The 14,118-nt window shown below is 43.2% G+C and overlaps 1 protein-coding gene and 1 long non-coding RNA gene across 3 annotated transcripts; both read left to right on the top strand.

Annotated features, from left to right (window-relative positions):
- The first annotated feature begins 71 nt into the window (after positions 1-71).
- Positions 72-5,874, top strand: RPL15 (ribosomal protein L15). 2 transcript variants are annotated; one of them, XM_032675440.1, is made up of 4 exons: positions 72-172; positions 1,534-1,715; positions 3,094-3,230; positions 5,235-5,874. In XM_032675440.1, exons 2-4 carry the CDS (start codon positions 1,544-1,546, stop codon positions 5,538-5,540), a joined length of 615 nt encoding a protein of 204 aa, XP_032531331.1. In that variant the 5' UTR covers positions 72-172; positions 1,534-1,543; the 3' UTR covers positions 5,541-5,874. The 2 variants fall into 2 exon arrangements, with proteins under 2 accessions (XP_032531331.1, XP_032531326.1); XM_032675435.1 differs by having other exon boundaries at positions 83-172; positions 1,531-1,715.
- Positions 5,875-11,812: 5,938 nt separating this feature from the next.
- Positions 11,813-12,821, top strand: LOC116780441. The gene is made up of 3 exons (XR_004354479.1): positions 11,813-11,926; positions 12,181-12,269; positions 12,366-12,821. It is a non-coding gene; the product is annotated as an uncharacterized LOC116780441 (long non-coding RNA).
- Positions 12,822-14,118: the final 1,297 nt, after the last annotated feature.

Here is a 14,118-nt window from a genome sequence, read left to right as displayed (position 1 = left end):
ATTGGCGGGCGCGGGGGGCCGGGCCGCGAGGGGCGGGGCGGGGCGCGCGGCACAGCTCCTCTGCCGGGACTGCATTACCCATGAGGCGCCGCGGCAGCCGCCGGAAGCGCGGCGCTACCGCTAGGGTTTGTGGGAAGGGGGCCTCTTCCCTTCCGGTGCCGGGCGCCATCAGGTGAGGGATTGTCCGCGCGCGGCCTTTCCCTCCATCCGCGCCCATCCCCGGATCCCGCCGCACATCTGTCCAGACCCGGGCGGCACGGGGCTGCTCCCGCGGCGCGGGCGCCCTGGGAGGCCGGTGGGGGAGGGCCGGGGGACTGCGCCTCGGCGGGGCGGGAAGGGGAGGAGGAGTGGCTGGGGATACCCGGGGGGGTACACAGGGGGGCACTGGCGCGACGTAGCGGCTGCAGGTCACTGACAGACCTCAGGCCCCGCTTTGGCTCCGGGTTTGCGATTCTTTCGTGGTGTTCTGTGCCATAATGCAGGGAAGACGGCGAGCCTCAGGGGATGGGAAGGGATGAGCCGTAGCTGGGCAGCTTTAAACAAGAGGGGTATCCAAATCACACACGAGCTGGATTTGGATTTTTTTTTTCTTATAATGTAAATAGAATGGGCGACGTGTTCCAGATGGTGAGTTGGGTAGGGGTTTGATGGAGTGCGGGTGCACGTGCTGGTTGCTGCAGGCATGTGAGACCTCAGGTTTCTAGGAAAGTAGCAGTAATGTTCGACTCAGAAAAGGGGGTTTGTAATAATCGTTATTTTCTTAAAGGCAAAGTAGGAACATTGCGTTGAGTCCTTGCTCTGCTGAAGTCAATACAAATTGACCCTGATGGTACTTAGCAGAAATAATTCAATGAAATTAATTTAAAAGAAAACACAAGGCATCTGTGGAGCAGAGCACAGGCTCAGATGTCACCATCAGCGGGACGCTGAGCTATGGCACTTGAGTTTTTGCTCCATGTGTGACCCAAGCAGTACACCTCACTTTGCTTAAAGCCCAGTTTCAGTAGATGTGGAGAAAGGCCTTGTCTCTCCTGAGATGTGGGAGGCACAGTGTGAGTAGCATTGAGGGAACAGAAGTCCTAATGCAGTTCTTTCCATTTCTTAGGCAACTGTTAAGCTTTCAGTTGCCAGTAAAACCTTACTAAAGTAAGTGCTAAGAATAAAGACTACACTACTTGCCCTCCCCTGGTTCTGTGTAGATTGACATTTACAACTTGTTTCAGGTGTTAACTGTTATTTTTGGTAGTATCAGACATAACACATCGGAAACTTTCTCAGTGGAGGAGTTTTTAACACCTCAGAACATATGAAAAGAAGAAAAGTTGCCAGGAATGGTGACTGCTGCGTGTCCTGCAGGGGGTTGCCAAGTGTGATCCGTGTTTCCAGTTGTGTCAGTGGTACAGAGGAGCTTGTGAGCCCCCTGTCTCCCAGTGGTGTTCCCTGTGTGGTTTTATGCAGTGTCGGTGTTGGAAGGCGCTCAAATTTGGGATCGGGTTTTGGTGCGTTGTTTTCACCGGCCTCTCCGTTCAGCAGGTAGACAGACATGGGTGCCTACAAGTACATCCAGGAGCTATGGAGGAAGAAGCAGTCGGACGTGATGCGGTTCCTGCTGCGTGTGCGCTGCTGGCAGTACCGGCAGCTGTCGGCCCTGCACCGGGCACCGCGCCCCACCCGCCCGGACAAAGCCCGCCGGCTGGGGTACAAGGCCAAGCAAGGTAATGGCATGGAGAGGTGAATATGCAGTGACCTGGTCTTTCATCAGCTTCTTTAAGTGACAGCAGGATAACAATCTGAAACTCAAGCATCCCCCAGTGAACTGAAGTGTCCAACATGAAATCAGCTGAGTATCATAAACGTGTTCAGTTGGTAGCAACATCCACAACCTAAAACCTTAGCTCCACTTAATTTTCCATCTGCACCTTCTATGACTGCTTTGGCAGATGAAGATCAAGTGGGCTTTGGCCCCAGTTCTTGTGCACTGTTAGTACTGCAGAGTTGAGCAGTGCTGTTAATATCTTGGGTTTGAGGGGTGTCCTTTCTCTGCCCAAGCAAGCATTGTCATGCGTTACTTTGACTTTTTTCAGGGTGACTTAATTGTGGCCTTCCAGTACCTATAAGGAGCTACAAGGGAGCTGGAGAGGGACTTGTACAAGAGCATGTAGTGATGGGACAAGGGGGAATGGCTTCAAATTGAAAGAGAGCAGGTTTAGCTTAGATGTTGGAGAAGAAATTCTATACTGTGATGGTGGTGAGACACTGGAACAGTTTACACCATCCCTGGAAGTGTTCAAGGCCACGTTCGATGGAGCTCTGAGCAAACTACTCTAGTGGAAAGTGTCCCTCTCCATGTCAGGGGGGTTGGAACTAGATGATCTTTCAAGTACCTTCCAACCTGGGCCATTCTGTGATTCCATGACTGTTATTACAGCTGCATGCACTTGAGTAAGCAAGATGATGGAGTTTGTACTGTTATTGGAAAACAGTTATTGCTTAGAGAAGGAAGTGGAGAAAATGGCCATCTATGTGTAACTTGAGCAAATCCCATTACAAAAACCAGTATGTTTATTCACTAGGAAAATAAAAAGCTAAGACTACACTTCTGTCACTGCTCATCTAATTTGGTCGTTTTTCAGTGATTAGATTTCAGTAGGTTTTCTGGATGGCTTATGCTTTAGTACTTTATGAATGCTGCTATTAGAGTATGAGAGTTTAGAGTTGAGTGGTGGCTTTGTTGGGTGTTCTGAGGTGTTTTTTTTCTTTTTTTTTTTAAATTTTTTACATTTTGGAATCACGTTACAACGTAGCTGTAGCTGTTCTTAGTCTGTTTGAGACTGAATAGTGAAAAGGTGCCATAACCTCTGGTTTGGAACCAAAAACTAGTTGTGAGAGGATATCACTTCCTTTACTCTGTTGTGATGAAACTAACGAAAACATCTTGTGCTGTCCACCTCCAGCTGTAAATTTTGGTGAAGATTATTATAATGACTTTAATCTTGCAGCATTTCCTGTAAATTTTTGGGGGTTGGAAATGCAGTAGGGGCATTAAAATTGCTACTAGAATTCTCCTAGTTCCTAAGTCGCCGTTTCTTTCAGGTTACGTGATCTACCGTGTCCGTGTCCGCCGTGGTGGCCGCAAGCGCCCAGTCCCGAAAGGTGCCACCTATGGCAAACCTGTGCACCACGGTGTTAATCAGCTCAAGTTTGCCCGGAGCCTTCAGTCTGTTGCAGAGGTGAGTATTTTGGTTACTGCTCACAAATTTGGGTAGCAAGGTCTTAGTCTGTAAAAGCTGAAAATACACACAGACAAAAAACCCCCCAAATCAGCTGTTTGGTTAATATGTTGGGTAAAAGATCTTTAATTTTGGTGGCAGGAAAGCACCAGAATGTCTTGAAAAGCTCTGTTGTGGCAACAAAAAAACTGTTCAGGCTTTACAGATGGGGTCTTGGGGAACCACTTAGGTGGTTTCTTGAAGTTTGTAGTGTATACTTCCAAAATGTGCCACAGTATTTGTAATAAAAAAATAGGTAAGTAGTACAAGCCACAATAAAATAAAAGAGTTAGGCATGGGAAATAAGAATTCAGATACGCTGTCTGACTTGTCGGTAAATCCCACCTCTGTTCCCTGCCGTGCTGTATGTATTGCCAGCTGTAGGTGATGGTCCTTTCACAAAGTAGAGGTGAGTTCCTGTCTTAAAGTCTGTAGCACCTGTTTGTGTAGTAGGAGTGGTGCCTGGTGTACTTGGCTGTATGGTAGGATCTGAAAGCAGCTGCCAGAGACCATCTGGTTCTTTATAAAAACTTGGGTACCTCACTAGCACACAGATTGGTGCTAAAGTTATTTGTAGGTGAGATGTTGTGTTTACAGTAGTAGTGTGGAAAAGATGTGGTTGTCACCTTTACAAAAAAACTTTTTCAGTGGGTTAGAATTAATACGAGTCTGCACTCAAAAAGAGACATTGTGAAAGAAGGGGGACTGCTTGTTGCCTTTCTGTCTTGAAGCAGAAGACTTTTCTGTTCTCAAGGTTACAGAAGTATTCCTAAGGGATGTCATCAAGTTGAGTATGGTGGGATTTTTTTTTCAAGGAAAAAAAAATACTTATTTAAAAGAAACACATGATGAGTTTAAGTTAAAAATGCAATTCTGTATTATCAGTACTCACGGCATTCTCTTCATATATGCTATTCCCAGATGGCTAATCACATGCTCACTTGACATGACAACTATGGAAGAGGTTATTTTCCCTCAGTTTTAGCTTGAAATTTTCTGAATCTGACATACTCTCTCCTGGAAGACTTAAATTTTTCAGATTACAGAAATACAAAGCCTCAATTGGAGCTCCCATCCCTGCACAGAAGCTGGTTGAGGGTGGTTGGTGTTTCAGTGTTTCGTATAGATGTTGCTCTTATTCTAGAATAAAACAAGGACTTGAAAAAATGTTATTACGTGTGCAGAAGATAGTCAAGTACTGTTAATGGGAGCCTGTAGAAATAGATTGGGATCACACTGGGGAAGAAGATGAGTGTATTCCATTGGTTTATACTTTCCCATGGTGATGATAAAGTCCTACAATTAAACACACAGTGTTTTAAATAAGGAACATCCTTGACAGGACAGGCAGATGGAATTGCATAATTGTTATTTTCGGCTTTGTTTTGTTTTTTAATCTAAGACTGCGTCTTTCCAACCACAAGTGATGATAGGAATAGCAAGCACTAATATGCCAGCAGTGGTACAAAAATTTTTTACATCAGCTATTCCTTTTCTCCTATCAGTACAGTCTTACTCTCTGCAGAAATGATTTTCTCCCCTGTAGCTTTGGATGTGCAAATCAATCAGGCTTTCGTAACTTCCCACAAAAGACTGTTCTATGGCCCCAAGTGCAGCTCGTGCTCCTCTTTTCATATTAAAGTTACTTTTAATGCTGTATTTACTGGTTGGTGCTTCCATGTAAAAAGAGTTCTTTCTTTTGTCAGCCAAGCACCTTACTGCTTGTATTCTTTAGAACCTGATTCATGTCAGAATCCAGACAGTCTTTTTTTTTTAAACACAACATTCCTTTCAGCTGTTACTTTTCTTGCACCTTTGCAACTGAAAGGGGAGGAGTTCTTTCAGGAAAAGAGGGTCTCTGGGGGAAAGTTGAAATTTCACATTTGAGTTAAGTTGTATCTTTCTGCATGAAGAGTGCCCTGCATCCCTGGTTTTACAGGCCTTTGCATTTATTTTTTCCCCTAGGAACGTGCTGGCCGTCACTGTGGGGCTCTGAGAGTCTTGAACTCGTATTGGGTTGGTGAAGATTCCACTTACAAGTTTTTTGAAGTGATTCTGATCGATCCCTTCCATAAGACCATCAGGCGCAACCCCGATACCCAATGGATCACCAAGCCCGTCCACAAGCACAGGGAGATGCGTGGGCTGACGTCGGCCGGGCGGAAGAGTCGTGGCCTTGGCAAGGGCCACAAGTTCCACCACACCATTGGTGGCTCCCGTCGTGCCGCCTGGAGAAGGCGCAATACCCTGCAGCTGCACCGCTACCGCTAATCCTTGTAAACGTGACCATCTAATAAAGCTGATGCGGGTTCTTAAATTCCACAAGTGCTTCTGCTGCTTCTTGGTGTATGTGCACAAGTGTAGAATTCTCCGGGAGCTCCGTTGTTTCCGTAGTTTGACAGGCTTTTGAAAACGTAATTTGATCCTTGTGAAGTTTGTAGGCCGCAAGTTTAGAGTTCTGTGACGGGTTTCGCTTTTGGTAAGGGTTGGAGTCTTCTCTGTCCTGTGCTTAGACTGAAGGCCAGCTTTGATCCTGTGCAATGAGATATAAACTGAAAGTGCTTGTTTATTTTTTATAGGCGATTAAATACTCATGACAATTTTATTTTTCCAGTTTTGTTTTTTTGTATGTCTTCGGTATCAAACCAGCTCTTGGGCCTCTCTTAGCTACAAACATTGTATAAATCAACTTAAGCCCAGAACAGAAAGGTAAAGCTTGGTCCATCCACAGTATTGTAAGTGTAGACACATCACAAAGAGCGATAAAGTTTTAGGCTGAATAAAATACTGACTGTAAACTAGGTATTGCTTAATATGTCAAGATTCCAACCGGTTTCTTTTGCAGTGGAGACAGTATTTCTTAGATCTGCCTTTTGATACCAGAACAGAGAACGTCTCTGGTGTTAAGAGAGCTGCATTCTGATTTACTCTGCAGTGGTAAAAATAACCACATTTGGATGGCATTTGTGATCATAAATTAATTTATTTTGGGCTACTTTTTGTGAAATTACAGTGTGACCTTTCAGCATGAAGTCATCTTGCATAGAAACACTGAGAGAATAATTGCAGTTCCTGGTAAATTGGATGGATGGCTGTCCTAGCTTCCACAGATTCTGTACCACATCCATTGGGTAGTGATGGGCAAAAAGGTCAATAGAAGGCCCAAAAATCAGCTGTGTCTTCCTGGAACTTCAACTTGAGATGTGGAATGATTTTTTTTTTTTATGCTGGGCTGAAATGTGTCAAGATTATCCCTTCAATTGAGAAAATTCACTTACTACTTCCAGTTCTTACAGGAGGGTGGTAGCCTGAAGAAGAGATGTTTTGGCAGTGTGTTCTTCGAGCCAGGGAGAACAGCTCAAGGCAACAATTCTTTCATGATGTGTTTGTTTGGCCCAAACAAGAAAAAATTCAAAAGGAATCTTCTGTTAAAAAGTGCTGTCTGCTCTAGGGAAGGGAGGTCTTTTTTACTTTTCCTGTGAAGAAGCTCTAGTTTTCTTGAGAGCAGCTCCTGTGATGGTGTTGGACAGGTAGAGGAAGTTCCTCAGAGCACGTTCAGTGAATGAGGTCTCCTCCTGAGCATGGAGGGGTTATTGCAGAGAGGGGGCTGATCTTTCTGTTTTGTGTGTTTAGGGCTTAAGGTGGTGCCAGTATAGCCAGCATGTCCATTCCTTTGGGACTTCTGTTGTCTATTTGATCAGCCTTGTCTATTGGAAGGTGTCTCTGCCCTTTAAGGTCCCTTCCAACCCAAACCGTTCTATGATTATTTTTTTTTTTAATAAAGCAACAGCTTCAAGACTGGTGGTGCTGTATTGGGTGTTGATAAACTGTTTGGGACCCTTGCCATTCACTGATGGGGGAAGGTAATAGCAGGTGACAGGGCAGTCAGCACTAATGCTGCATCTTTTGCCAGCTTTCAAAACTTACAGCATATGGTAGTTCAGTGAGACTTGAACTTTAAAATAAGGGGAGAAATACCATCCCCTTCAAAGTTCATTGAAAACTGCTAATGAAAGTGTACCTAAGAGGGCATGGTATCTGTCAGACTAGCGAAGGAATTTGAAACAGATAGTAGTGACTTCAAGGGATGCTCTGAGTATGGATGGCTCATTCCAGGTATTTGAGAAGTCAGATTGCCTTAGCGTCTTTTCACGCTGGAAGTGTCTTATGCTCTGTTAAACAGCGCTTTGGGTTTGAAGGGACATTGCAGTATTCACGTGGAGCAGAAAGGCTAATTATCTTTTACTAAAATATGTATTTAAAAAAGGCAAAACATTGAGGAAAAACTTCTGGGGGGAGGTGGGTTGTTGGCTTGGGAAATCCGAGTTAGAGAGAGGTTATGTGATCTCTGCCTTTCCTACTTGATTTTTGAACCTGTCATGCAAGTTCAACAAATTGCAAGTAGTCTGTGTTTCATAAGATTGTGGTGGAAAGCAGTCCTCTGAGACAGGAGTCCTAGTGAGAGGCTGTAACTTGAGTTGACCCCACCAAGGGTCTGCCTGAAACAGGGACACTAAGCTATAGCTGAAGGAGGGCGGAGGAAGGGAGGAGGAAACATCAGGAATTTTACTAGTGATATCTATTAAGACATGGAGGAATCCAATAATCTGTTTCCAAGCCATCTACTTGGCTCTGCTTGCAGCACTGATTATTTCTCAGTCTGAACAGGCATGTTTTGGATGTAATTAAAAGAGCTGTCTGTTTTCTAGGCAAGACAAAATTAATACCACAGTTAAACTGCAGAGAAATGGGGCTGTACAGTACCAGCCCCGTATTAAGTGCTGTTGAAAATAGTTGGCTGTAAGCTTTTATTAGGCTAGATTTTGCTTTTGTGTCAGCCGCCCAGATTAGCTAATCACTTAGTTTTTGGTGCAAGGTGAGGGCCAGGCAAGGGCACTATTTCTGTCCTCCTGAAGAGTGGAATGTGTAAAAAAATGTACACAATGTAAAACATTGTGTGATTTAGTGTGTTCTTTAAATAAGCAAGTAGTAAACTCCCTTCCACATAGCTAAAAGAAGTGCTCATTACTTGGCAACACTAGCTATGTTGAAAAGTAGGGACTCACTAATCAACAGGGAGTGTAATTGTTTCCTTGCATTGTCTCTGCGAGGCAGCTGTGTGCTGCTGGGCGAGGGACATGGGCCTGCTGCCTGCAGAAGGCACAGATGCTGATGGAGGGAGGCAGTTGGCTCCTTCCTTGCAGCAGAAGGTCATGGGATTTTGCTGGTGATTTTGTGTGGGTCTTAGAATGAAGTAATTAGTGATGGAGAAGAGTTATAGCTCTACTTTCTCACTTATCTCTGTCCTTGTAATGCAGCAGTTGTTCACCAGCCTTGACCCAATAGAGAAAAGTGACTGCCTGTGAAGACTTCCAGACAGCTAATGAATTAAAAAGCTAGACTCTAAAAATAGAGCCTGATTCCTACTCTATTATCTACTCACTCTCCAAGATGGGAAAAACATTGTAATTTTTGCCCTGAACATCTTTTTTGCAGCACACAGAGGTCTAGTTCTGAGAGTATCAAGCCAAAATACCAAGAGTGATGGAAACACAGCATCAGCCAGAAAAAAAGCAATTTGGATTTCAGTTGAACACTCTTTTCTGAGGCTTTGAGCAAGCACCAGCTTTTTGATCCAATGCTTTTTAAGTAATTGCTTGAAATGTAAAGCTGTATGAAAGGATGGAGAGCTTGAGGGTCGTTCATGTGTCAAGGTTCTGAATCAGCTTCAATTTAATAATTATACAGAGAGTGTTTAGGTTGCAAAGTCTCATTCCCTACAGTTAGGAAGTGTCTGAGCTGCACTGCTTACACAATCTTTAATTCAGTGGCTATCCTGCTCTTACCTAGTGTGCCGGAAAAGGCCCCTGGCAAAGTCAGGGCTGGAACCCAGTTCTTCTGGGCCCCTTGTCACTGCCTGAAATTTAAGAGAGCATGCTTTTCTTCAGTATCAAATGATGTTCAATGATATAATTAAAGGCTCTTATGTAATGAAGATGATATTTAATCTCATTGAATACTGTCATCTCTCCATCATTCAGGGAAATGGAGACCTGGGTATCCTGAAGATCAGGGAGCTCAGTGGGAGCAGATGAGTGATTAAATTAAGCCTGGCTCTGATAAGATCAATGCTGGCTGAGATTGCTCTCTCAGGTGGCAGGTAGCCTCCTTCCAAGCCTGCTCCTTGCATTGCCTTCCTGGTGTCAGGCTTTAGAAGAACACTTGCTAGTTAATACTCTGGGCCCTGGCTGACTCCTTAGGGGTTTTGCAGTCTATCTTCTTGCAAAGAGCAGTGGAATACCTCTGAACCCAAGCTGGCTGTCCATGTGCAAGCTGAGGAGTTCCCTTGGAAACACAAGAATAGAGAGGCACATTGAAAGGGGGCTAGGGAAAGAAAAGTTGGAGAACAAAGAAGAGGACAAGTAAAGTGGCTTTCAGTGGGACTTGCTAGCACTCTGGTGCTACCTGGTGCTGTAGAGGAGGCTACAGATGGCCAGCGTCATGCAGGGTTCACCAGCCAGGTCTGTGTGGTGCAGTCCCCACAGTATAAACCTGGCGGCACCGAAAGGTCCTCAGCACAGAACTAGTTCCACATGCCTCTGTCTCTGGAGTCAATCTGCTACCCCAACCCAGATAGCAGCTGCACTGCACCAGACCCAGAGCAGGAGGATGGTTCCCATTTGGTGCTGTGAAAGACACTGCATCCAATGCCATCTCCCAGGCCTCATCAGCAGACTGTGTGTCAGTAGTCAGAGCAGCAGGCAGAAACCAAGACCTTGTTAACTCTGCATCGTGTTCACACGTGTAACTAAATGAGTCGTCATCCCCAGAGAGCTCATACGCCAAGCAGAGGAAGTAGCTCATTAGTCCAGTGTTCACTCATTCATTTATTCATACAGTTTTCTTCCAGCATTGTTTTTCTGTGACTAACAAGCAATTATTTGAACCCTTTCCTTGTATGACAATCACGGCCCTTCAATTCATCTGCTGTTACAATCCACCTGCCTCTCTCATGGGTTTCATGATTAGGAGATGAGTTTAGATAGCAAGTTATGCAACCTTTATAAATAATGTGTTTTGAGCTTTGCATTTTCATTTCTTTCAGAGTCATATAAAAAAATGATGGTTTATAAAGTTGCTTTCTCATGTTTGACTATTTGGAAAGCGGTTTTGTCAATGCACAGTTAAAGAAAGTCATAGTAAACTTTTTAAGCAAAACAGAAAATTTTGAATTTTCACTTTGCAAGTTACTGTTACGGGTGTTGATGGAGAACATCTGCTTAAGATCTTTTATACAGAAGAAGGTGGAAGTGAAAGGAACATTCTTGATTTTTTTTTTTTAAATAGATTTATAGAAAATACTTGATTCAATGGGTTCTGTTGAATCTGCAGAATCTAGTCCCCAAACTTAATTTAGGTAGTTTTATTTCTGATAGATGCCTGGTTGTCTATGCTTAAGAGGCAGAGACTAAAAACCTGTATGAGCTGATAGTAAGATACTAAGTTTTTCATGTTAACTCCAATGATTTGTACTGGGAAGGTAATTGCTGTCCCAAACTGCAATTTTAAAGCATTAGTTATACCATATCAATGGGAAACAGAAAATTAGTTGATTACTATAAGTTGCACTGAAACCCCAATTCTTAGATTTATAATTTATATTGCCAAGAAGGAAAAAAGAAAGGAAAACAACCCACTGTGAACAACTGAATCAGTGTTCTGACTCCTGAGGCTAAATGAAAAACCCAAGTATAGTTATTATTTTCATTGGCTACTTTAATAAAAAATACGAGAATTATAAAACTGTGTAAAACATATGGCATACATGAATTCTATTTTCTCTAGTGATGGCCCCATCTGTTTAGAACCGAAAACTTCAAAATCCCTTTCTAACAAACAATCTCACCTTCTAGTAGGTGCCATTCTGGCAACGTTCTGAAATTTTAATCTATTTTAAGAAAAAATAATTTTAAAATAAGAAGATATTTGTTTTAAGCGTGAATAATTATTTTAGCCAAATTATGACTGTGTGGAAATGAACTACAGAGCTGAACCTTGATTGGTTTTGCAGTTTTTGCAAATTGTCCTAAAATCATATTAACTGCATTACAGTTTGAATATTGAATTGTATGTTACTTTCATAAGAACTTTGTAATATATATAATATATATATAAAATATATATAATATATATTAAATATATATAACATATATATTATAATAACGCTTTGTAATAGCATTAAAGGCTGAAGCAATTTTGTCCTACCCAGAGGAGTGAGACAGAGTACCAGGAAAGCAACTACCTTCCATCTTTCTCCACTTTGGCCCAGCCTGAAGTGGTAATCCTAGACCAACTCTTTCAGCATCTACCAGCCAACGCAAGCTGACCCATCTCATTTCTTCTGGTTTATATACAGCCCTGTGTAACAGGCTACTGCTTGCTGCTGACTCGGTTCTTCTTGTTGTTGTTGTTCAATAGGAGTGAGGTTGCCAAAGTTGTAGTTGTTTAGGTTTGTAAAAAATGAGCTGCTCAGTTTTGTGTGCCAACACAGAGTTGTCAACACTGTTGTCACAAGAGCTGATTCTGACTGTCTGTCAAGCACAGTGGGGAGGAGCAGATGTGGGGGAGCAGTAGGTCCTGAGCTGGCCAGCTCTGAGGTGGGAGACTTCCTAATTCAAAGACAGACCCAGTGTAATGTGTCCTGCTGGGATCTGTGACCTGGCACCAGATTAAGACTTGGCATTGCCTCAAAGGGAAATAAAAAAAAGAAAAAAGTGTGAGCTAATGAAGCCCCTGGCTCTGGTGACAAGAGCAGGGATACGGCGTTTGACAGCTCCTGGCCTCCCGATGAGCAAATGGTTGTGCAGGGCCAGCCCAGAGGTCTAAGGGGCACGGTGTCCACTTTTGACAGGGACCAGCAACGGGTGTTTGGAGAAAGGCTGGTGAGCACAGAGCATGTCCAACACCACGTGCAGCATCTCCAGTTCTCTGAAGGGCAGGGTAAGGATTTCCTCATGCTGTGGTTGCCCTCGTGCCAGCAGGCACCCTGGACAGCTGCAAGCTGTGACATCCAGTACTGGCTGGGATCTCCCACAGGTCTTCTGGTTTGGCAGGTGCACAGACTGGATCCTTATGCAGGATGGCATCTGAAGGTAGATAAAGAGAAAATTATTGCCTTGACTCATGGGTGCCTCCTGTAATTTGAAATGGGAAGTTGAAATACAACCTGTTTTGATGCTCTGCTCCTGGAAGCTCACTGAACCAGAGACTTTCCAGATGACTCACAGCAAGATGGTTGTTTGCTGAGAACTGCTGTATCAAGGATTTGGCAGGATTATATAACAAGTAGTTGTCCTTCACCCCTGATAACATGTCTTCTCTGCAAGACTGATGCTTACAATTGACCAGTTTTGAGGAAGAGCAGTAAAACAAAATGGCAAGTGCCTGGAGACATCTTCAGGATGCAGCTGAGCTCCTGCCTGGAACAGATCTATTATTTGTTTCTAGGCATTGTACTGCAGTTGTTCAGGAAAAGATAATAAAATTTCACTATTAGCCTCATAATGCCACCCATTCCTTTGCAGTGGTCCTGTTTAAGTTGTGCTTGGCATGGTGTACCTCAATCTGTTTAGCAGAGGCACTAAAACTAGATGTGGAGAATATACCTGTTTCTTTGCTAAGGTTTGGAGAGTGATCTTTTTGGGAGCTGGAGCAAGGCTGGCTTATTCTGAGTGCTTGAATTTCACCATGTCTCTTTACCCCTCCTGGAAAAGATTGTACTGGATTGAGCTTTGGTAAAAATTGCTAGTGTATGTAGGTGAAGGTTAAGAAGATCATTTCTAGCCTACGTTGTCCTAGTTCAGGGAAAAAAATAACAAACAACTCCACACAAAAACCCTCCATGAAACAAAAATGAACATAAACCAACCAATCAACCAACCCAAAAAAACCCCAAAACAAAACAAAACAAAACAACAACAACAAAAAAACAACCAACAAACAAAACCAAACCCCAAAACCAAAACCCCAGAAGAAACAGGAATGATCCTTTTTGTTACTGTCTGATATCAACTTTTGCAGAAGATAATTGATTTTGTCAGGGAATTCCAAGAGTATTTTCAGTCCTTGGAACTGTGTTTTGAGACTAATTAACTCTACCCCAGCCAAAACCAGCACAAGACCCCAGCTGGGAATTGCATTTATTTGCTGATGTTCACGTAACAAGAGATGAAGTGACCATGATGATTTTATTAAAACTGTAAGAGGCTCACCAGGAGGTTTTGTTGGTTTGCCCATGATCGCTAGAAGGAATGAGAGAATTGGCTTCCTTCCTTCTTGTTTTTAATGGTTTAAAGCAGAAAGTTCTTACTCTGACTTAATGTAGAGAGAGCCAGTTTTGCCACATGTGAAGCTGGTAGCTGAATCTGACTAAATAAACATCTGTCTTTATTCACGAGCTTGATAATATCCAGCTTTGTTTCCATCACATCAAATATGAATGGCCTCTTAATAGGAATATAATTGTGTCAGAAGTAATCTGGGCAAGTCGCTGAGGCATAACACAGTGATACCCAAGATTCGGTACAGCCACAGAGGTCAGTATTTCTACTGCTTGTACAAGTGCCAAAACTGCAAGTGCAGGTTAGTTTGATACACAGCAAAGTTTGTATCCAGAGATATCCCACCAAGGTATTTCTAAGGCCCTATAAACATAATTTGGATCTTACACTGGTGTTTCAGGATTAGACCCTTCTGCTTTCAATAGAGTTATTCCAGATTTATCTGGAATCTGAATTATTTTAAGAAGCATTGTGTACTTGCAAAATAGTTCGAATACCTCAGGTTTGTT

Source organism: Chiroxiphia lanceolata, chromosome 1, assembly GCF_009829145.1.
Source record: "Chiroxiphia lanceolata isolate bChiLan1 chromosome 1, bChiLan1.pri, whole genome shotgun sequence".
NCBI classification, from domain to species: domain Eukaryota; kingdom Metazoa; phylum Chordata; class Aves; order Passeriformes; family Pipridae; genus Chiroxiphia; species Chiroxiphia lanceolata.
Note: the sequence above shows the minus strand (reverse complement) of the source record. Positions and strands in the feature narration are given on the sequence as shown.

Bases quoted from the DNA above. Each gene is read 5' to 3' on its own strand.
- RPL15 (XM_032675440.1), top strand. From the start codon at position 1,544: ATGGGTGCCTACAAGTACATCCAGGAGCTATGGAGGAAGAAGCAGTCG. The intron at 1,716-3,093 runs GTAATGGCATGG...CGTTTCTTTCAG, and splicing joins GGGGTACAAGGCCAAGCAAG to GTTACGTGATCTACCGTGTC. The intron at 3,231-5,234 runs GTGAGTATTTTG...TTTTTCCCCTAG, and splicing joins GCCTTCAGTCTGTTGCAGAG to GAACGTGCTGGCCGTCACTG.